This window comes from Equus caballus, chromosome 15, assembly GCF_041296265.1.
Source record: "Equus caballus isolate H_3958 breed thoroughbred chromosome 15, TB-T2T, whole genome shotgun sequence".
Lineage (NCBI taxonomy): Eukaryota > Metazoa > Chordata > Mammalia > Perissodactyla > Equidae > Equus > Equus caballus.
The window spans coordinates 84,744,103-84,765,947 of record NC_091698.1 but is presented as its reverse complement, the minus strand read 5'-3'; the positions used below and the strand labels follow the sequence as shown (position 1 = coordinate 84,765,947).

General features: G+C 44.1%; 1 protein-coding gene and 1 pseudogene across 16 annotated transcripts in view; both read right to left on the bottom strand.

Moving 5' to 3' along the window:
- SLC5A6 (solute carrier family 5 member 6) overlaps positions 1-21,845 on the bottom strand; it is a 47,611-nt gene that overhangs the window by 16,378 nt on the left and 9,388 nt on the right. For 15 of the 16 annotated variants that reach the window (XM_014731247.3, XM_023619346.2, XM_014731246.3 and 12 more), the window contains 5 exons: positions 21,481-21,567; positions 21,157-21,338; positions 20,844-20,947; positions 20,490-20,605; positions 19,073-20,091 (listed from right to left, as the gene is read on the bottom strand). In XM_014731247.3, the coding sequence (XP_014586733.1) occupies positions 19,939-20,091; positions 20,490-20,605; positions 20,844-20,947; positions 21,157-21,338; positions 21,481-21,567 (642 nt within the window). In that variant the 3' untranslated portion in view covers positions 19,073-19,938. Of the gene's footprint in view, positions 1-19,072; positions 20,092-20,489; positions 20,606-20,843; positions 20,948-21,156; positions 21,339-21,480; positions 21,568-21,845 lie in introns of those variants that run through there. The other variant, XM_070235666.1, reaches the window with a different exon arrangement.
- LOC100071262 (glyceraldehyde-3-phosphate dehydrogenase-like) lies at positions 358-1,337 on the bottom strand (annotated as a pseudogene).

Below are 21,845 nucleotides of genomic sequence, written 5' to 3'. Positions count from 1 at the left end.
AAAACTATGATCCTGGTTCTCCCTCCCTCCCACCCCCCAACACACACATACACACACAAACACACACACAGACACACACACAGACACACACCACACTTGTGCTTATGTGAAAACCCTGGGCCGCGTAAACCAGGATTTTCTTTTCTGGCGAGGGTACAGTGTCCTTTGTGGATGGTACATGACACGGTAGGGTTCCATAAAGTCCTCCTCTTCTTCGGGGGATCTGGGGTAGACAACACGTGGAGGATGGCAGATTCTCAGTATGTCAGGGGATCGAGTTGGGGCAAGGACTCCCCAGCAGCTGAGGGCCTCTCTCTTACTCTCCTTCTTTCATTGGGGCTGCTGGCCCAGTGGCTCTTACTCCTTGGAGGCTATGTGGACCATAAGGTCCACCACCTCGTGGCTGTAGGCAAATTTATTGTCATCCCAGGAAATGAGCTTGACAAAGTGGTCATTGAGGGCAATGCCAGCCCCAGCATCAAAGATGGAAGAGGTGTCACTATTAAAGTTACAGGAGACAACCTAGTCCTCGGTATAGCCCAGGATACCTTTTAGGTGGCCTGCCAATGCCTGCTTCACTACCTTCTTCATGTCATCATATTTGGCAGCTTTCTCCAGGTGATTGGTCAGATCCATGACTGACACATTGTGGGTGGGGACAAGAAGCTTCCCATTCAGGTCAGGGATGACCTTGCCACACAGCCTTGGCAGCGCCCATAGAAGGAGGGATGATGTTCTGGGCAGCCCCTTGGCTATCACGCCACAGCTTCTCAGAGGGGCCATCCACGGTCTCCTGGGTAGCAGTGATGGCACGGACTATGGTCATGAGTGCCTCCACAAAGCCAAAGTTGTTGTGGATGACCTTGACCCAAGGTCTAAGCAGTTTGCGGTGCAGGAGCATTGCTGACAAATCTTGAGGAAGTTAACATACTTCTCATGGTTCATGCCCATCACAAACACAGGGGCATCAGCAGAAGGGGCAAAGATGATGACCCTTTTGGCTCTACCCTTCAAGTGAACCCCAGCCTTTTCCAAGGTAGTGAAGACATCAGTGGGTTGCACAACACATTCAACACCAGTAGCATCCCATTTGATGTTGGTGGGATCTTGCTCCGAGAAAATGGAGATGGGCTTTCCATTGATGACAAGCTTCCCGCTCTCAGCCTTGACTGTGCTATTGAACTTGCCATGGGTGGACTCATACTGGAACATGGAGGGCATGTAGTTGAGGTCAGTGAAGGGGTCATTGATGCCAACAATATCCACTTTGCCAGAAAAGCAGCCCTGGTGACCAGGTGCCCAAAAGGATCAAATCCATTTACTCTGACCTTTACCATCGTGTCTCAGGGATGCAGCTGGCACTGCACAAGAAGACGCGGCTGTGTGTTGAACCAGAAGGAACAGAGCCAAACCAGGACTTTCATGCTTGAGCTATAGGAAATTTCGTAAAGCAATGAGGCAGACTGTTGATGGCTACTTTTAGGCACTATCTTCTTCTGCTTGCCACTGGAACTCTGATTTTGTTAAGTATGGGCTCTTAACAGGTGCAGGAAAGATGGAGATGTCACCCACTAGGGTTGCCAGATTTAGAAAATAAAATTATAGAAGACTCAGTTCGAACTGAATTTCAGACAAACAACTAATAGGCGACCCTATTCCCCAGGTTCCGAGGATAAGCTGTGATTGGTCAATCCAAACGTGGCAATCCCTTTCCCCCTTGCCAGTGATTGGTTTGGGTGTGGGCAAATAACATAGTTCAGCCAATTACATCTGAGGAGAAATCTTCTGGGGGCTTCTGGGAAAGATTTTCCTCCTTGATTAAAAACGTAGAGAGAAAGAGAAAGAGAGGGTGATGCGGGAAGTTCTTCAGGCTTCCTGCCTTCACTCAGCTCGTGTGAAGATGTGGTGCTGGGAACCGCAGCTGTCATTTTGTCACTGTGGAGGAACAGACTTGAGAGGGTCAGAGAGACTGAGCCAGAGCCCTTACATTGTTGACCTTCTGAATTAGGCAACTCTGGAATTCTCTTTTCCAGACTTCTTGTGATCAAATAATGAATGTCCTCACTATTTGAGTCTCATAGTTAAGTATTCTATTTATGCTGCTGCATGATTCAACTGAAAGTATTTTGAATCTCACTCAGCAGGTGTTAAACGGCTGTGGTTAACAGATAGACTCAGAAGTCAGCCAAAGAATCTTATCCCACCTAGCTAAACAAAATTATTTTACTACAAGATCTACTGGCCCAGAGTATCACATGGGTCCTTCTCAAGCTCTCACACTTCCACGAATCACAGAAACCCCCCCCACAGACTTTGGAAGGTGTATAGAAGACAGTGATTCTTGCCTCTTAGGGTGGAATAGTTATTAACAGTTTTCTATATCCACAGTGTCTTTGACAGCTGCAGAAATCTGTACTGGCTGCACAGGGAAGAGCTAGCCAGGCAGGCCAGTTTTATGGCACAGAGAGACATTGTTTCACAATCGTGGGTGTGAAACGGGCAACCTTTAGCCCAGAAGAAGTTGGGATTGGTGATCTTGAGATAAGATTAGCATCTATGGCATCTGTGCTGTCACTTACAGTCACAACATGGATAAGACCCACTGTTTGTTGGTTTTATTTCTAAACATTCTAAAACAGAGAAAATTTATCAGATGTTTAAGAGCCGCAATTTTTGTGTGTGGCGGACATTTTTGTTAAAAAAATATATGCACATGGCATCTATAGAATTCAGAACAATAAGACTCCCTTCCATCGTAATCTCCTTTCCTCCTACTCCATTGCAACCATTGTTATATTTCTTCTATATCCTTCCAGACTTTTGTATGCATGGACAGATGTATAAAAACGTACAACTCCTTTTTAAATACAAATGGTAGAACATAACATACATGAACCATATCATGGAGTTCCTCCCAAGTTGTTACCTTTAAAACTACCGTACCCTGTTCAAGGGCTGTATAGTATTCTAACACGTGGATGTGCCATAAGATATTAGCCAATCTCCTGTTGATAGACACAATAATGGACATCTGTCATGTTCTCTGGTTGGCCAGCTCCTTTGAAACACTTCTCGTGTTTGTGGAAAACCTCACTCTGCAGTCCTCTCTGAAGCTCCACTGACCAGTTGCACCCGTGCCAGTCTGCAGATCGGAAGTGGGCCCCAGGAGGCACTGTGCTGTGAGGAGGGCATCCATTTTGCTGGCAAGGGTGCAACACAGCCTTCTGGCTTTGGGGACAGTAGGGATTACAAAGCAAATTCCTGATGCAGAGGAGACATTGGTGGCACTGATGTAATAGGTGCAGTCACAGTCAAGTTCCGGGCAGCAGTACAAATTGTGGCATCTAGTTCTTGGTCACAGCACAAAGCTCCGAACCTTTTACTCATCAGGTTATTTCTACCTGTGATTTATGGCTTCATCCCTTGAGGTTTAGCATCAAGCCTTCCCAACAATTATATTTATAATAAATGGGTTTCTGTTCCTTGGCCAGAGTCACTTCTGCTGCTCGCAATCAAGAGCTCACTCTAAGACAAATGTTTTGTTTTCCTTCTAATTTTTTATTTTTTAGGGGAAAAAACCCTGTAATGATTATCCTTCCACGTACATCTTTGTGCCTGTGTGGGGTAAATCTGTGACATAAAGACCTAAAAGTGGAATTGCTCTGAGGGAAGATATTTGCAGAAGACGCATCTGATAAGAGACTGTTATCCAAAATACACAAAGGACTCTTAACTCTCAACAATAAGAGAACAAACAATGCGATTTAAAAAATGGGCCAAAGACCTTCACAGACATGTCACCAAAGACAAATAAGCAATTAAGCATGTGGAAAGATGTTCCACAACATATGTCATTGGGAAATGCAAATTAAAACATTACACAACCATTGAATGCCCCAAATCCAAAAACACTGACAATACCCAATGCTGGCAAGGAGGTGGAGCGACAGGAGCTCTCATCCATTGCTGGTGGGATGCAAAATGGCACAGCCTCTTTGGAAGACAATTTGGTGGTTTCTCGCAAAATTAAACATGCTCTTACCATACGATCCAGCAATTGCACTCCTTGGTATTTAACCAAATGAGTTGAAAACTTACATTCACACAAAAACCTGCATATTGATGTTTATGGCAGCTTTATTCATAACTGCCAAAACTTGGGAGCAACCAAGACGTCCTTTAGTAGGTGGATGGAGAAATAAACTGCGGTACATCCAGACAATGGAATATTACTCAGCAATAAAAAGAAATGAACTATCAAGCCACAAAAAGACATGGAGGAAATTTGAGAGCATATTGCTAAGTGAAAGAAGCCAGTTTGAAAAGGCAACATACGGTATGATTCCAACTATACGACATTCTAGAAAAGACAAAACTATGGGGACAGTAAAAAGATCAGTGATTGCCAGTGGTTTATGGGAGGGAGGAATGAATAGGTGGAACACAGGGGATCTTTACAGCAGTGGAACTATTCTGTATAATATAGTAATGGTAGACATGTCATTATACATTTGTCAAAACCCATAGAATGTACAACTCAAGGAGTAAACCCTAATGTAACGTATGCACTTCAGTTAATAATAATGTATCAATATTGTTTATCAATGATAACAAATGTACCGCTAATACAAGATGTAAACAATAGGGGAAATTGCTGCCCAAGGTGAGGGGATACATGGGAAATCTTTGTACTTTCCAATCAATTTTTTGTAAACCTAAAACTGCCCTAAAAAAGCAAAAGTAAAATATAAAAAAAACTCTGCAATGAGAACCACTTCATGTCCACTAGAATACAAAAGATGGACAATAACAAGAATTGGTAGGGGCCAGCCTGGTGGCCGAGTGGTTAAGTTCACGCACTCCGCTGCAGCGGCCCAGGGTTTCACTGGTTCAGATCCTGGGCATGGACATGGCACTGCTCGTCAGGCCACGTTGAGGCGACATCCCACGTGCCACAACTAGAAGGATCTGCAACTAAGATATACAACTATGTAAGGGGTGGGGAGGACGTTTGGGGAGATAAAGCAGGAAAAAAAAAACCTTAGCAATAGTTGTTAGCTCAGGTGCCAATCTTTAAAAAAAAAAAGAATTGGTAAGGATATAGAAAAATAGGAACTCTCATACACTGCTGGTAGGAATGTAAAATTTGCAGCCACTTTGGAGAAGAGTCTGGTAATGGCTTAAAAGGTTAAACATAGAGTTACCATATGACCCAGCAATTCCACTCCTGGGTATATAACCAAGAGAAAAGGAAACGTGTATCCACATAAGAGATTGTACATGAATGTTCATTGCAACATTATTCATAATAGCCAAAAACTAGAAACAACCCAAATGTTATCAACTAATGAATGGATAAACAAAATGTGATACATCCACACAACGGAATACCATTCAGCAATAAAAAGGAATGAACACTGATACATGCTACAACATGGATGAACCTTGAAACACTGTGCTGTGTGAAAGAAGCCAGTCACAAAGGACCACATATTTTATGATTTCATTTATATGAAATGTTCAGAATAGGCACATCAACAGAGTCAGAAAGTAGAATCTCACCCCCACAGTGTCACTGGAGACCAGTAGGGAGCACCCCTCCTCCACCAGCCAGGATTTGTCAGCAGAGGCCTGGCAGGGAGCCTGCCCCTCCCAGGGTGTCAAAACAGGCTCTGTGGGGAACCCGGACTTCTATTCCCCCCTGACAACAGGGTGATTTGTATGTAATTACAAGAAAAAGTAGAAATGGCAAATACAGGTTTGAGAAAAAACAGAACTGATTCTTGGCAAGTATGTGTCACAACCAGCAGGAGACAAGGGCATATGATTGCTTTAGATAGGAGCCTGCTAGCTCTGGGATTTTGATCAGTTTTGGCAACCAGTCAGTATGTTTTGCAGACTAAATGGGGAGCATCTCAATCTGCTGAGGTGGTTAAGTAGAGCTTGGTCAGGATTACTGCTGCATTTCTGCATGGAAATATTGCAAGTTAAATGGGCCTTTTGCATCTAAACCTGTTTGCTACTTCGAAATTATAGTGCCTATCCAAAGACAGAGAAGCGCCCACTACAAGCACCATCCGTGCCTTGGATATCGAGGACCCCTTGTGGACAATTCAGACAGAGCGATGGCTCCTTGGAATCGCCTGTCAGAATCAAGTAACAAAAATTCACAAAGGAAACTGCATGGAAAGTCAGTCGATCTGCTGCTTACATAACCCAGGAAAAGCAGTTTCTATGGTGTTGCCATCCAGGACAATCATATTAACCTGTAAATTTAACGCAATCCCAAGCAAAGCTTAACAGGATTTTTAAATTGGAATTTAAGAATTCCGATTCTTTTCTGGAAGAGAAAATGTTCAATAGCAGCCAAAAGAATCTGAAAAAGATTATTGAGTGGGAATTTACCCTACAATATATGGAAATGTAAATATAAGAATACATAAAGCTTTATCAACACAATATAAATAGATTTAGCAATATAAAACTAAAAGGATAAAAATAGAGAAATAGTTCAGTGGAATAGAATGATGTGCAGGAACAGATCCATATATCTGTGCAAATGAAGCTTACAATAGAGGCGACAATAAATCTGTGAAGCGAGGGTGGCTTTTTCAATAAATCACATGAGATAACTGGCTATCTACTGAAGGGAAAATAGCATTAGGTCGAACCTCCTACCCTCTCACATCAACCACAGATGGCACAAGTAGTTAGACATTTAGGGAAAAAAAGTTAAAACACTTTGATGCGGGGTCGGTGAGCCGAGGAGTCGAAAGAAAGATTTCTTAGACTCTCAAGATCTGGCAGTAGTGCTCTTTTATTTAGAGAATAGTGTGGAATAGCATGGGGACAGGACCCACGGGCAGTCAGAGCGTCTGCTGCCAGCATGGCGACAGGACCCATGGGCAGTCAGGCTGCTGCGTGGGGACAGGGCCCACGGGCAGGAGGAGCTGCTGCTGCCCCGAGTTGAAGGTTAGGGTTAATTTTATAAGGCATGGGTATGTGAGTCATCTCTTTACAAGACAAAGGAAGGAACATGAAAAAATGGTTAAAATGGTATCAGTGCAGGTGGGGTCTGGTCATTGGGTGATCCCATGACTTTTAGACAAGAATCAACTTGGATTAAGTAAAGGTCAAAAGCCACCATCCTAAATCAGTTACATGAGATTGCCAGACAGCAACCAACTTAAGTTCTTGCCTTCCCCATTAAGAGTTTCTAGGGACAAGGTCATCTCTCTTCTTCTTCCTCGGACAGACAGGGAGGTACCTTTTACAGATAGAGATTTACCTTACAAATGTAAATGTGTCCCAACAAAGGGCAAGTTCCATTCCTCAGAGCCTCCTTTCCTGTCCCAGTTTATCAAAAGCAATCAGCCCCAAACAATCCTGATGCCAAAGGGACATATCCTGGGGTGGCCAATTTCAGGTCCCTACAAGGTCATCCCCCCTTGCTTCCCAAATGCAAATATCTCTCACGAAAGAGCAAGCAAATTCCAGTCCTCGGAGCCTGCTTCTCATCTGCAGTTTTAAAAGTAACCAGCCTAAAATCCTCATCAACTTCGAAAGTTTTTAAACTATATTTTTAATAATATCAGGGTGGAGAATGCCTTCCTAAACAAGATACAAAACTCAGAAGCCATAAAACACTGGGAGATTTGTTCTCATGTATTTTAAAACCTCTGTTAAAAGAAATACTATAATAAAAGTTCAAAGAAAAGAGAAAGAGTGGGAGAAACAAGTTGCATCGAATTAATATCCAGATTATATACAGAATTTTGATAACAATTATTTAAACTAACAAAGGATATGACCAGGAAATTCACAGAAATATCCAAATCAAAAAAGAACAAGAAGGAGGAGGAGGAGAAAGAGAAGAAGAAAAGGAAGAGAAAAAAGAACAAGTGTTCAAACTCAATAGTAATCAAGAAAAGCAAATTAAATTTTTTTTTTTTTTCGCCCATCAGATTGGTCAACGTTTAGAAGATTGCTTGTGTGAGCATTATTCATAATAGCCAAGACTTGGAAACAACCTAAGTGCCCAACAGTGGCTGAATGGATAAAGAAGACGTGATGTACGTATATACAACACAGCACTTCTCAGCCATAAAAAAAAAGATGAAATCTTGTTATTTGCAATGTGGATGGACCTTGAGGGTATTATGCTAAGTGAAATAAATCAGACAGAGAAAGACAAATACCGCATGATCTCACTCATATGTGGAAGATAAACAAACAAACATATAGATGCAGGGGCCGGCTCCGTGGCCGAGTAGTTAAGTTCACGCGCTCCGCTGCAGCGGCCCAGGGTTCAGATCCTGGGGGCGGACATGGCACCACTCGTCAGGACACGTTGAGGCAGCGTCCCACATCCCACAACTAGAAGGATATGCAACTAAGATGTACAACTGTGTACAGGGGTGTTTGGGGAGATAAAGCAGAAAAAAAAAAAAAAGATTGGCAACAGTTGTTAGCCCAGGTGCCAATCTTAAAAAAAAAATATATATATATATATATATATACATGCAGAGAACAGATTGGCGGTTACCAGGGGAGAAGAGGTGGGGGGAGGGTGAAAAGGGTAAAAGGACATGGTGACGAATGGCAACTAGACTCTTGGTGGTTGATGAGGATTTTTAGGCTGCTTAATTTTAAAATGGCTTATGATGAGGATTTTTAGGCTGGTTAGTTTTAAAACTACAGATGAGATTCAGGCTCCAAGGAGTGGAATTTGTTTGCCCCTTTGTTGGGAGACATTTACATTTCTAAGGGAAACCTCTATCTGTGAAGATGCCTCCCTCTCTGTGCCAGGAAGAAGGGGGAATGGTCTTATCTCTAGAATCTCTTAATGGGGAAGGCAAGAACTTAAGTTGGTTGCTGTCTGGCAATCTCATGTAACTGGTTTAGGGTGGTGGCGTCTAACCTTTCTAACCTTTACTTAATCCTATTTGATTCTTGTCTAAAAGTCATGGGATCACTCAATGACCAGACCCCAGCTGCACTGATACTATTTTAACTTTTTTTTCATGTTCTTTCCTTTGTCTTGTAAAGAGATGAATCATATACCTATGCCTTAAATTTAGCCCTAACCCTCAACTCGGGGCAGCCGCAGGAGCTCTGACTGCCCGTGGGTCCCGTCCCCATGCCAGCGGGGGCAGCAGCAGCTGCTCTGCCTGCCCATGGGCCCTGTCCCCATGCCAGCGGGGGCAACAGAAGCAGCAGCAGCGGAAGCTCTGACTGCCCGTGGGTCCTGTCCCCATGCTACACTATTCTCTAAATAAAAGAGCACTACTGCCAGATCTTAAGAGTCTAAGAAATCTTTCTTTCGACTCCTCGGCTCACCGACCCTGCATCAGTGGTGAACACGATGTAGTCTGTACAGAAGTCAAAATATAATGATGTACACCTGAATTTTGTATAGTGTTATAAACCAATGTTACCTCAATAAAAAAAAGATTGCTTGCCTAAAACCACAGTTTTTGCTATGTAATGCTCTAGTCGCAGTCCTTCTCGAAATGGTTTATAATTTCCAGGATGATTTTATCTTTAATACAGGCTTATTTAGAAGTATTTTTTAAACTTCTAGATGTACAGGACTTTAAAAAATACTTTAGTACTGGTAAAATATGAATTGCGAAAAATCAAAATGTATAAAAATGTGTAGAGAGATGAGAGGCAAGGCCCCCCTCCGACCTCCGTCTTACCATCCGGTCCTCTCTCACAGGAGTTCCTTGTTGCTAGTTTCTTCTACATCCTTCCAGAGAGAGTTTGTGCAATTACGAACAAGTATTATTGTGACAAATAAAAATGGCAAGCAATAGGATATATTGGAGATTATGAGGAAGCCATTTGGTGTAAAGCTAATTCGGCCTGAACTTGTCTTTCCAAAAGGGCCTGACCGAGGCCGTTGAGCATGCAGTTGTATATCTGCTTTAGATATTCCCTATAGCAAGAGCAAAGGCCCTTGAGATAAAGGTGCAACTTCCCTCCCCCTCCCAACGTTGGCATTCCCTTAAGGATTAAGCATCTTTCCTTAGGCTAGGCACTGATTGCTGCTCACCTGTGACCACCCAGCTCAAGACAATAGACTTGCCTCCTGCTGTGACCGTCAAGCACTGTGCTGACAGGGCAATCTTGTGACTATTGTGGGAGGGACATTTCAATCATATGTGAAACGTCCTGTATGGGGGTATATAACCAACTCTGTATACCTCACTTCTTTGGTGCCCTTTCTTCCTTCGGGAAGAAAGGCCCTGGGCCATGGTCCTCAGATTTCAGCTCAGAATAAACTCACCCAAATTTTCATTTACAGATTGGTTATGGATTATTTTCGTCGACAATTGTAGTCTTTTCCTCATTGTTTTTGCTACAAAAGGTGGCACATTATATGTTATTCTGCATCTTGCTGTTCTTCTTAATAATATATTGGAAATCAGTCATATATTTGTAGATTAAAAAATCTTGTGAAATATACATAGAGAATATGAGACATATTTGTAAGGTTTACAGTGAAGCTTTATGATATTCTCAGCCAGCAAAGAACTAGAACATTGCAGATACCTATCTCCCCGATCCTATCATCCATCATCTTCCCTCAAGGTAACCACTCCCCCAGCTTTGGAGTTAATCATTCCTTGACTTTTCTTTCTTCCTTTCCTTCTTTCTTTCTTTTTTTTTTTTTTTTGTGTTTGTGTAAGATTGGCTCTGAGCTAACATCTGTGCCAATCTTCCTCTATTTTATGTGGGATGCCACCACAGCATGGCTGGAGGAGCGGTGGTAGGCCTGTGCCCAGGGTCCGAACCTGGGAACCCCAGGCCACTGAAGCAGAGCATTGGAACTTGACCACTGTGCCACTGGGCCAGCCCCCCTTGGCTTTTCCTTATGATTTTACCACGTTTGTATGGGTCCATAAACAAGAGAGCTTAATTTTTTTCTGTTTTGAACTTTAACAAATGGGATTGCAGTGTTTTCTTCTATGACTTGTTTTTGAGCAATAGTTTAGCTTGTTGATATGTGTGCCGGTGGTTAATTTTTTGTCATTGCTGCATAGCACTCCTGTGAGAAAAACAGCAATAGTTTTTATGGACTTTGCATTGTGTTCAGTTTCATAGTAACAAGAATGTTAACGTTTATTAACTTTTTCTGCATCTATTGAGATGATAGTGAGATTTCTTGCTTTAATTTGTCATTAAGGATTATGTTATTTGAGTGTCTATTGTTAAAGCAACCTCTCATTTCTGAAATAAACTCAATTGGTGATGATATATTATCTTTTCTATATACATTGCTGGATTCAGTTCACTAGTGTTTTATGATTTTGCATCTATGTTCATGATTAAGATTGACCTACACTTTTCTGCTCTTCTTATGCTGCTTCTGTCTGGTTTTAGTATTGGATTGATGCTATTACAAAAGACATATTTAAAATCTTGTACTTCAAATGCTTATTGTTGGTATATAGAAAATGCATTCAGGAGACTTCCCTCTTCTTCTATACTCTGGAATCATTTATGTAGATTTGGAATTATTTTTTCCTTAAAAGATTAGTAGAACTCAACAGTGAAGCCATGTGGACCTGGGATTTTCCTCACAACAAGATGTTTTTTTTACTACTATTTCTACTTCTTTAATGGTAATAGGACTATTCAGATAATCTATTGTTTCCTGAATCTGTTTTAGTAAGTGATATTTTTCTACTAATATGTCTGTTTTATCTAAAGTTTCAAATTTATTGGCCTAAAGTTGTTCATCATATCCTCTTACTATCATTTTAATGTCCACAATATCTGTAATTATGTACCCATTTTATTTCTGGAGTTATTTGTGCCTTCTCTTTTTTCTTGATCATTTTTTCCAGGGTTGGTGAATTTTATTATTCTTTTCAACGTCCCAAATTTTGACTTGTTGAGCAATGTGAAATTGGACTGCAAATTCACCTGAGAGCTGATTTGTGATTTTCCAGAGATTTTTTTCACTGCTCTCCTTGGCTCTAAAGCAATTCTCCTTACAGTCTCTGGGGACTGAGGGTGTCACCCTTTGAGGCCCCAGCTTTATGGTGGGCAGCTTTCCTTTTAGTTTCCACATGCTGGCCATCCCCTGGCCTAGACTTCTGTCAAAATTGAAGTAGTCAAAACTTAAACTCATTTCACCCAAATCTGCAAAGGCCCTCCAGGGGGACAAAAACCAGCCTCAGGCTTCCGCTTATCTCTCTGGATTCCTGCCGCCACTTAGACTTCAGTCCGATAAATTCTTACTCTCATTAGCTGTATGATGATTTTAAGAAGTCTTTTCCAAACAATTTATTCAGCATTATAATTGCTTTCAACAAAAACATTGGTCTAGATATTTAAACAGCCTTGATATTGTGCTTGCTCTTATTTTTACCATATCATTCAGTGTTTTTATTTAGTATACCCCCCCACCTCCCACTCTTATTCTGCCTTTAGTTGGATTAATCAAGGTTTTTTTTTGTTCCATTTGATTTTTTTTCTAGTGGTATGGGAGTGATATATTGTATTTCTATTATTCTATTACTTATTTTTTAAGAAACACTTTTTCTTTTTTGAGGAAGATTGGCCCTTAACTAACATTCGTGCTCATATTCCTCTACTTTATACGTGGGACGCCCGCCACAGCATGGTTTGATGAGTGGTGCATAGGTCTGCACCCAGGATCCAAACCAGCGAACCCTGGGGCTGCCGAAGTGGAGTGTGTGAACTTAACCACTGCCGCACGGGGCTGGCTCCTCTGTTAGTTATCTTTAAATGTTTAATTCATACCTTAATGTTTCTGTTATCTGGTGTTGATGCGGGGTCGGTGAGCCGAGGAGTCGAAAGAAAGATTTTCTTAGACTCTCAAGATCTGGCAGTAGTGCTCTTTTATTTAGAGAATAGTATAGAATAGCATGGGGACAGGACCCATGGGCAGTCAGAGCTTCTGCTGCCGCCGCTTCTGCTGCCCCCGCTGGCATGGGGACAGAGCCCATGGGCAGGCAGAGCCGCTGCTGCTGCCCTCGCTGGCATGGGGACAGGACCCATGGGCAGGCAGAGCTGGTGTGTGGGGACAGGACCCACGGGCAGTCAGAGCTCCTGCGGCTGCCCCGAGTTGAGGGTTAGGGCTAAATTTAAGGCATAGGTATATGATTCATCTCTTTACAAGACAAAGGAAAGAACATGAAAAAAAAGTTAAAATGGTATCAGTGCAGGTGGGGTCTGGTCATTGAGTGATCCCATGACTTTTAGACAAGAATCAAATTGGATTAAGTAAAGGTTAGAAAGGTTAGACGCCACCACCCTAAACCAGTTACATGAGATTGCCAGACAGCAACCAACTTAAGTACTTGCCTTCCCCATTAAGAGTTTCTAGGGATAAGGTCATCTCTCTTCTTCTTTCTGGTACAGAGAGGGAGGCACCTTTTACAGATAGAGATTTACCTTACAAACGTAAATGTGTCCCAACAAGGGCAAGTTCCATTCCCCAGAGCCTCCTTCCCTGTCCCAGTTTATCGAAAGCAATCAGCCCAAAACAATCCTGATGCCAAAGAGACATATCCTGGGGTGGCCAATTTCAGGTCCCTACAAGGTCATCCCCCCTTCCTTCACAAACGCAAATGTCTCAAAAGGGCAAGCAAAATTCCAGTCCTCGGAGCCTGCTTCTCATCTGCAGTTTTAAAAGTAACCAGCCTAAAAATCCTCATCGTAAACCATTTTAAAATTAAGCAGCCTAAAAATCCTCATCAGTGTTAGTCTATATCCTGTTCTCCACAAAAGAGAAAAGAGAATCTTAGCTCAATTAGCTAAGAGAATCCTAGCCCTTGGATTTTAGTTCCAGATATATTGATTGTTTGAAAAATAATCCCTGCTTATTTAGATGCAACAATAAGTTTTATTGGTTAATTTGGTCATCATTCACTCCAATCATTCACTTCATTGAATTCATGTTTCTTCTCTCTGGAGTACTTCTCCTAGTAATTCTTTCAAAGAACGTTTGTAGGTGGAAAACTTTCTGAGCCCTTGTATATCTGAAAATGTTGTGGGGGCCCAGAATTGGCCACCCCAAGATATGTCTCTTTGGCATGAGGATTTTTTGCGGGGCTGGTTACTTTTAATAAAAGCAACTCTGAGGAGTGGAGTTTGCTTGCCCTTTGTTGGGAAACATTTACATTTGTAAGGAAATCTCCATCTGTAAAGATACCTCCCTCCCTGTACCAGGAAGAAGAAAGGGGATGACTTTATCTCTAGAAACTCTTAATCAACGCCAAAGGCAAGGACTTAAATCTGCATTTTGTTTACTGTACTTGTGTAGTAATCTCCCATGATTGACTTCACCTCCACCCCCAATATCCTCCTTTGTCGCTAGCTGAAGACAATATTTAAGGTGGGGGCTTCAGCCATTTTGGCGAATTGCTCAGCTTGCCTGACCTCTCCCATGTATACATGTTATAAAGCTTTGTTTAATTTTCTCCTATTATTCTGTCTCATGTGAATTTAATTCATTCTCCAGCCAGATGAATCCAGAGAGGGTAGAGGACATGTCTTCCTCCCTTACAATGTCTATATTTCATGCTCACATCTGGATGATATAAGTATAAAATTCTAGGTTAATAATTTCCTTTCAGATGATGAATCCAAACAGCTTATTGCTTAGGAGCTGGAACTTCTGTCAACGGCTTAGTGACACATTGGAATGGTTGGAAGGATTTTTCTCTAACTGGCAAAAATGGTCAAGTGGACTCAAGACCCTGCCCGTCACCAACCTGCCATGGGGTCATCTGCTTTCTGCTCTGTCAGATAGAGGAGAACCAAGGCTGGCTGCTGGGACTGGAGGCTGATGGGCCCTTTGTTTCTCACGGGAAGAGGAACAGCCAGAATTGGCTTCTCATAGGATGTGGCCACTTTAGGAAAACAGAAAGTCCATGGAGGTCTTAGAATTCTGGGACCATTGGTGGCAGGAAGTCGGAAAGGAACAGATTCTGTGTTTGAAAGCTGGGAAGAAAGCCTAGCACCACATTGTTTTCAGTGAATTGCAACACATCAATAGGTCATGCTTGAAATTAAACTTATTGTGTATTTCCTACCAACGAGAATACTACCCTACACAACTACAACAGAAGCATCAAAATCAGGAAATTAGTGTTACTGTCATCTAATCCTCAGATCCTATTTCTAATTCACCTATGGTCCCAATAATTACAAGCCAATAAAGATTACAGGCCAGTTATTTTATAAAATGTCTCAATTTTATTTTCTGCTGTCTTCTTATGATTAGATTCAGGTTATACATCTTTGACAGGAGTATCACAGAAGTGGTTATGTTCTTCCCACTGCATCTTTTCAGGTAATGCATGACTGATTTATCCTGTTTCAGATGATGTTCATTTTGATCACTCAGCTAAGATGGTTTCTGCCAGGCTTCTCCACTACAAAGTTACTCCTTTTCCCTTGTAATTAATAAGTATTTTGTGTAGAGGGAAGTACTTGAAACCATGTAAATATACCATTTCTCATCTAAATTCTGACTTATTACTTACTTTTATCAGTATGAACTCATGATTTCCTTTTTTTTTAATAAGGTCTTTTAATTTTATTGTTTATTTATTTATTTATCGAGGAAGATTAGCCCTGAGCTAACATCTGCCACCAATCCTCCTCCTTTTGCTGAGGAAGACTGGCCCTGAGCTAACATCTGTGCCCATCTTCCTCTACTTTATATGTGGGACGCCTGCCACAGCATGGCTTGACAAATGGTGTGTAGGTCTGCACCCAGGATCCAAAATGGCAAACCCCGGGCCACTGAAGCAGAAGGTGTGAATTTAACCGCTGCACCACCAGGCCGGCCCCTCCTTTTTTCATTCAATGTCTTCTAATCCATTACTACTATCTTAATGCTCAGATTGTCTCAGCTTTGGCCAGTGGGAGTCCCTTTGAGCTAACTTCCGTGTCTTTTTGATATCATCTTATCATTCCTTGAGTGGTTCTTTGCCTTCTGGCACAAGATGTTCCAGGCACATCTTGTGCTTTGATCCCAGCCCTAGAATCAGCTATTTCTCCAAGAAGCCCTGGGTTTTGTTGTTGTCATTTGTTTTTAGTGGAGAATAGTATTTAGAATCCAAGATCTAGGCACAAAGCATTTATTGCTATTGGGCTATTACTGCTCCTTGACCTTCTCAGTGGACAGGGCTACTTCCATCCCTATTTATTTCTATATCTACATAGATCTGCTGAAAACCATGGGTGAACACATGCCAACATTTCCTACTTCAATTCACCACTACAGGATTCATTCTTGCTTTCTCTCTTTCCATGCATGTAACACCCTTTTCCAATAGTGAGAAATATTGCTCACATTATCTTTAATAGACTAATTTGCTTAATCCGTTTGCATGTAGTCAAAGCCCCATCCCTGTCTCTTGCATATATGCCTTCCTCATCCTACTCGGGCTCTGAAATTGCACTGGCCTGGCCCCTATATGGATGTTTTCATCACCCCACTTAAACTGACACCCCACCCCAGGTTGCCTCTGTGGCAGATGACCCCCTCACCTACTTAGGCTCCCACCTGACCACAGGTCTTCCACCCATATAGAGATGCTCCTCACTGCACTCAGGCTCCAACAGCCCAGGCTGAGCTGCTCACATGTGTAGATGCCCTCTTCATTCTATTTGGGTTGTGATTCTCTACATGGGACACACACGGACACACGCACACTGGCTCTGAAAACCCATGACAAGCCATGTCCCTTATTGTTGTCCTCTCCACACTGCTCAGACTGACACCCACATCAAGCTGCCCACATGCATGGACTCCCTCCTCACTCCACTCCACACCAGGTCTTCTTTCCCATGGGGATGCCTTTCTCATGCTCCAACTCCGCACCAGCTGACCCACCCACAAGGATGCTCTCCTCCTCCTTGAGCTTGAGCTCTAACACCCCACAGCAAACCGCCCCTCCGTGTAGATGTTCTCCTCATCCTGCTTAGGCTATGACCTCTAAGCTGGGCCACTCCCCTGCATGGCCTCCCTCATTTCACTTGAGCTGTGAAATCCACACCAGACAGCCCCCCATATGAATGCCTACCTTGCTCTGCTCCACATAATGGATTTAGGACTGAATTATTCAGGAAGGGAAGGGAGGAGGAAGAGCTCAGAAAATATTAACTACACCCAGAGGTATATTTTCATGTTTAGTAACATAATGCAATGCATCAGTCTATTGGATCATGATGTGAAATGTATTCTTATTGTGGGTCTCAGTCAAGAACAGTTGAAAGGCACCAACCTAAAAAGGTTCTAGCATGATGGTACACTAGCACCCCATTTAGTGCTTCACTGTTCTCTGGGCTGCTCTCAGGAGAAACCCTGTCACCTGTGTGAACACCCTATCCAAAAGGACAATGCTTCCATGGCAACAGAGATACAACTTTGGTGGGCTCCTGGGAGTCACAGACTTGGTTCTAGCTCTGCCTCAAGCACTCACTAGCCAAGCAATCCAGTTACCTTCTCCATGAAAAATGCCAATGATATGGGATGTACTTCTCTCCTACGCATAAAATCAGGCAGTATATGAAAAGTGATTTGAAAACTACAATAGATAATTATGCATAGGTCTTTTACTTGCAATATAATATTGACTCTTTAAACAACCTGTGAAATTCACATTCAATAGATGAAGAAACTGAAGCTTCAGGACGTCAAACGGATAAACCAGTATTCGAACCCAGGTATGTTAGACTCTATCCTCACAATCATTAAATGGCACTTTTTTTCTTAATTTCTTTTTTTTCCAAAGATTGGCACCTGAGCTAATATTTCCAATGTTAATGTTGCCAATATTTCTTTTTTTTAAATTGCCTTTTCTCCCTACAACAAGTAGTTGTATATTTTAGTTGTGGGTCCTTCCAGTTGTGGCTTGTGGGATACCGCTTCAACATGGCCTGATGAGTGGTGCCACGTCCGTGCCCAGGATACAAACTGGCAAAACCTTGGGCCACCGAAGCAGAGCGTGCGAACTTAGCCACTCGGCCACGGGGCCGGCCCCTAAAGGGCACTTTTAAAAAATGCTGTGTGAAGGTGAAAGTTTACTGTGTTAGCAATGAAGGAGCATCTTTGTTCTGTTACGGAGTTTGCATTATTTATATGGAGAAGTGAATCTTTTTATCATTTCCCCTTAAATATCACAGTTGTTGAAAGCTTTGAGTCCTGTGGGGATTTTTACCCTTTTCTATGCAAGCATAGACAAAATTCAAGAATTTGAGACTAAATGGGGGCAACCCTGAAACACCAATGGTGGCATCGGTGCAAGGTACTGGGGTGACGTAGTCATTTCCTTAGCTGTAAAATGACAGCCAAGGTAAAGTCCTTGCCTGTAGCAGGAGATGGATAAATACGTTGAAGAATGAACAAACGAGAGCTGGTTAAATGGAGAACCCTGGCAGCTTTGTGGGGTGGGGTAGTTAGCCAGGAACAGTACCCCCTTGGCCCCCAGGTGGAGGACAGACCTCAGGGTAGAATCAATCTACCATTTTCTGGTCTGGGGCTGTCCACAGTCCTACCTGGGACCAAGTCTCTGCTGAAGGGCCTGGAGAGCTTCTGCAGAGCTGCTTCTGGGCAGCTGGACAGGACCAGGCTGGGGCAGAGACCAGGTGTGGGTGGGCGTGAACAGTGCTCTCCACAAGACCATAAAAGTCCACCTCGAATGTTCTATTTTTAAAGCCAAATAGCAGCATTCTTCCTCCAGCCCCAAAAATGAAAATCTCAGAGCAGCAGTGAGTGTTCTGGTCAAGGACAAGGTGGGTACAACAGGGTACAGACTGAGCCACAGGGGATAAGAACCAGCTGAGGGAGAGTGTGCATCTTCTACCCTGATGAGCCCAACTCTGCCCCCTGCAGACATGCCAGGGGCATGACTTGCAACAGACTATGAGCAGAGACTTGAAACCTTAAGAAGCCAGCAATAGTCCCTTTGTCTCTCCTCAGCAGAAGACCACCTGTGCACGGGAAGAGGGGGCTCTTTATCCTGGCCAAGAAGGAGGTTGGGGTAGACAAGAGCAGCTGCAGACAGTACAGGAGCCCAGATTCTAAGTCCAATGGCAGTTTTTATTCCCTAGGAACAAAGACATGTGGGAAGAAACTCCAAAAGGAAATGGAAGCATGAATGACAAAAAGACACTAGGCTGGCATGGCTCAGGAGTCAGATGGATCGCACACTCCACACTGGACCTGGTCATGCCCTAGTTTCTTTGATCAACATCTGCCCCATCCCCAAGTGCCATTACAGAGGTGGAGGGTGGGGGCAGCGAGGTGTAAAGGTTCCCTACTTTACATAAAGGAGAGGGATGTACCTGTCTATTCCAAGAGGCCTCTCAGGGACACCAAAACCTCTCAAGAATGGAGGTAGACAGATAAGAATGAGAGGGGTCTGGGTGTCACAGACAACCTGAAAGCAGTCACAGGGGCCCTTTACGGCTGACAGCATCTGTGCTTAGATGGAACTGAAAGGGAAACAACAGCTGGGTGAGGCAACGTTGAGCTTTATGGTGGAGATGGTCAATCTTGCCAAATTGGGCCCCCAAGCAGTTATAACCAGCACTGCTGCTTCTATTCACTTCAAAGGAACTTGGCCATATGAAGTCAGAAGCCATTATCCTTTTCCCAAAGGAATCACTTCTGTCCCCTTTTCTGGAAAAATCTTGCCTCCTGCAAGTCTGGTCCTTTACAGAACAAACTAGCAAGAGACAAGGAAAAACCACGTCATACCCTCACACCTCCCGTGACATGACAGCTTCTAGTGCAGTATGAACCCCTAAGAACAAAGTCTTTGGTGTGGGGCCTGGAGAACTAAGTCATCTGGTCAGTCAGTCCCTGATAGTCTCTGCAGAACACATCAAGTAACTCATCCCTATAACACAGGGTGGTCTCTGGGCCTGGGTCCTGAGTCCAGATCACAGTGAGGTCTCCTGGAGGATGAAGGTGGGGCTGCTCGCCTGGTGCGCTGAGCCTTCCTCAGGCACTGCCATGGCCTCCTTGTCTCTGCTGCCCCTCAGCATCCCATTACTCATCTTCTCTGGAAACATAGCAGTGTCCATGGAGAGGTCCTGAGAAGCACAGAACAAAGGCAGCAGGGTGGGGTGAACATGAGACAAAGGGGTGCTAAAGGAACCCATGCGGAAAGGGTGAAAGACCCTACTTTGACCTCGGCTAGAAAGGAGATCAGCAAGAAGGGGGCAGGGGAGAAAGGGGGGAGCAGAGCACAGGGATGCAGGGACCAGCACACTGTGCGCCTCTCCAGGCTAAGACCCTTCTGCCCACCAAGCCAGCACTGCCCTGTGGGAAGGAGCCGGGGCAGCTGCTGTGGGACAGTCCAGGCTCAGGCAAATAATCAGCAAAACGGGTGCTGGGGGAGGACAAAGAAAGGGATGGAAGGGAACCTGGAAGGTGCACTAAGAGTCTGGACAGGGAAAGGAGGAGCCAATCTGCACAACATAGGTCCTACCTGGCTACAGCTTCTGCAGTGAAGTCGCTTCTGAAAGGACATGGGCAGGAGGGCAAGGAGTTTGGGCAACACTGGGTAAATGGTCCGAGGGTTCAGGGTCCGACCCCGCATTCCCCCTGAAGGTAAAGGCGCTTCTGAGTCTCCTACCATGGAACCAGTGCACACCCAGCAAGCCCTCTGCTCTCGGGGCTCTGAGCCCCCAGCCCCACCCACCTCGCAGAGCTCAGACAAGAAGCATGACTGTTACAGACACCCAGGAGCCCAGAATTCCCTGACCTCCAGACCCCAGATTCCCTGAGCTCCCTCCCTCAGCCCTTCTTCGTTTCTCTGTGCCCCCACTCCACACCCCCTCACCAGTGAGCAGACTGACAATCAGGCCCACCACAATGACTGTGGTAGAGTTGTGAGCGCTGTACCATAAATATGACAGGGAATAGAGATGTTGCAGCCCTGCAGGCCTGCAGAGAACAAAGAGGCGAGGACAATAAGCAATTAATTGACAGGGCATTCCTTCGGCACCTAGTTCTACCCACCTGCATGGTCCTAAGGTCTTGGGACCCAACACTCAACATAACATTTCCCTGAGGTCTCTTTGGCAAGGCCCCTGGGAAACCCCTCAGAAATGAGCTATTCCCTCCAAGGAGAAAAAGAATGAGCCCTGACTTACTTGGAGAGGGTGGTCGAGGGCATCAGGGTAGTCATGGTGACAGTGGTCAGATTGCTCGGCAGGGAAATGCTGGACCCATTAGGGTGAGAGGGTGCCATGCTGGAGCCCATGCTGGTCACTATGCTCCCAATGCCAATCCAGAAAGCCATGATGAGTCCAGCCAACAGGCCCACGATGGCACCCTGCCCAGAGACATGGCACACTCTCCTGTCACAATGCCATACCAAACCTTCACCCAGTTCCCAGCACTCATGGTGAGAGCCCTGCCAAGTCATTTCCCAACTCCACCCCTGCACATGACTGTGGAGCCAGAGGGTCACTCACAGGAGGGTTAGCACAAGGAAAGAACATCCCAAGGCAGAAGAGTCCGAGCAGCGGACCCCCAACCATGCCAAAGATGCTGATTGCTGCCTGCAGAGGACAGGGTTGAGAAAAACAGAGAGAACATATGCTCAGAGACACTCCCCACCCAACCCCCCACCCCCTCCCACCCCCGCCTCACCAATGTAGAACACAGCCACCCGCCAATGCCTCAGAGCCCCACTTGGCAGATCTGTCTCTTCTACCTGGAACCGTCAGAACGCAGGATTCCAGAGGGGAGGGAGGGTTAAGGGAATGTGCTTTGGGTTCTTCTCCGAGGCTGATCCTTAGATCTCTCAGAGCCAACAATGTCCTAGGAATGACTCTGG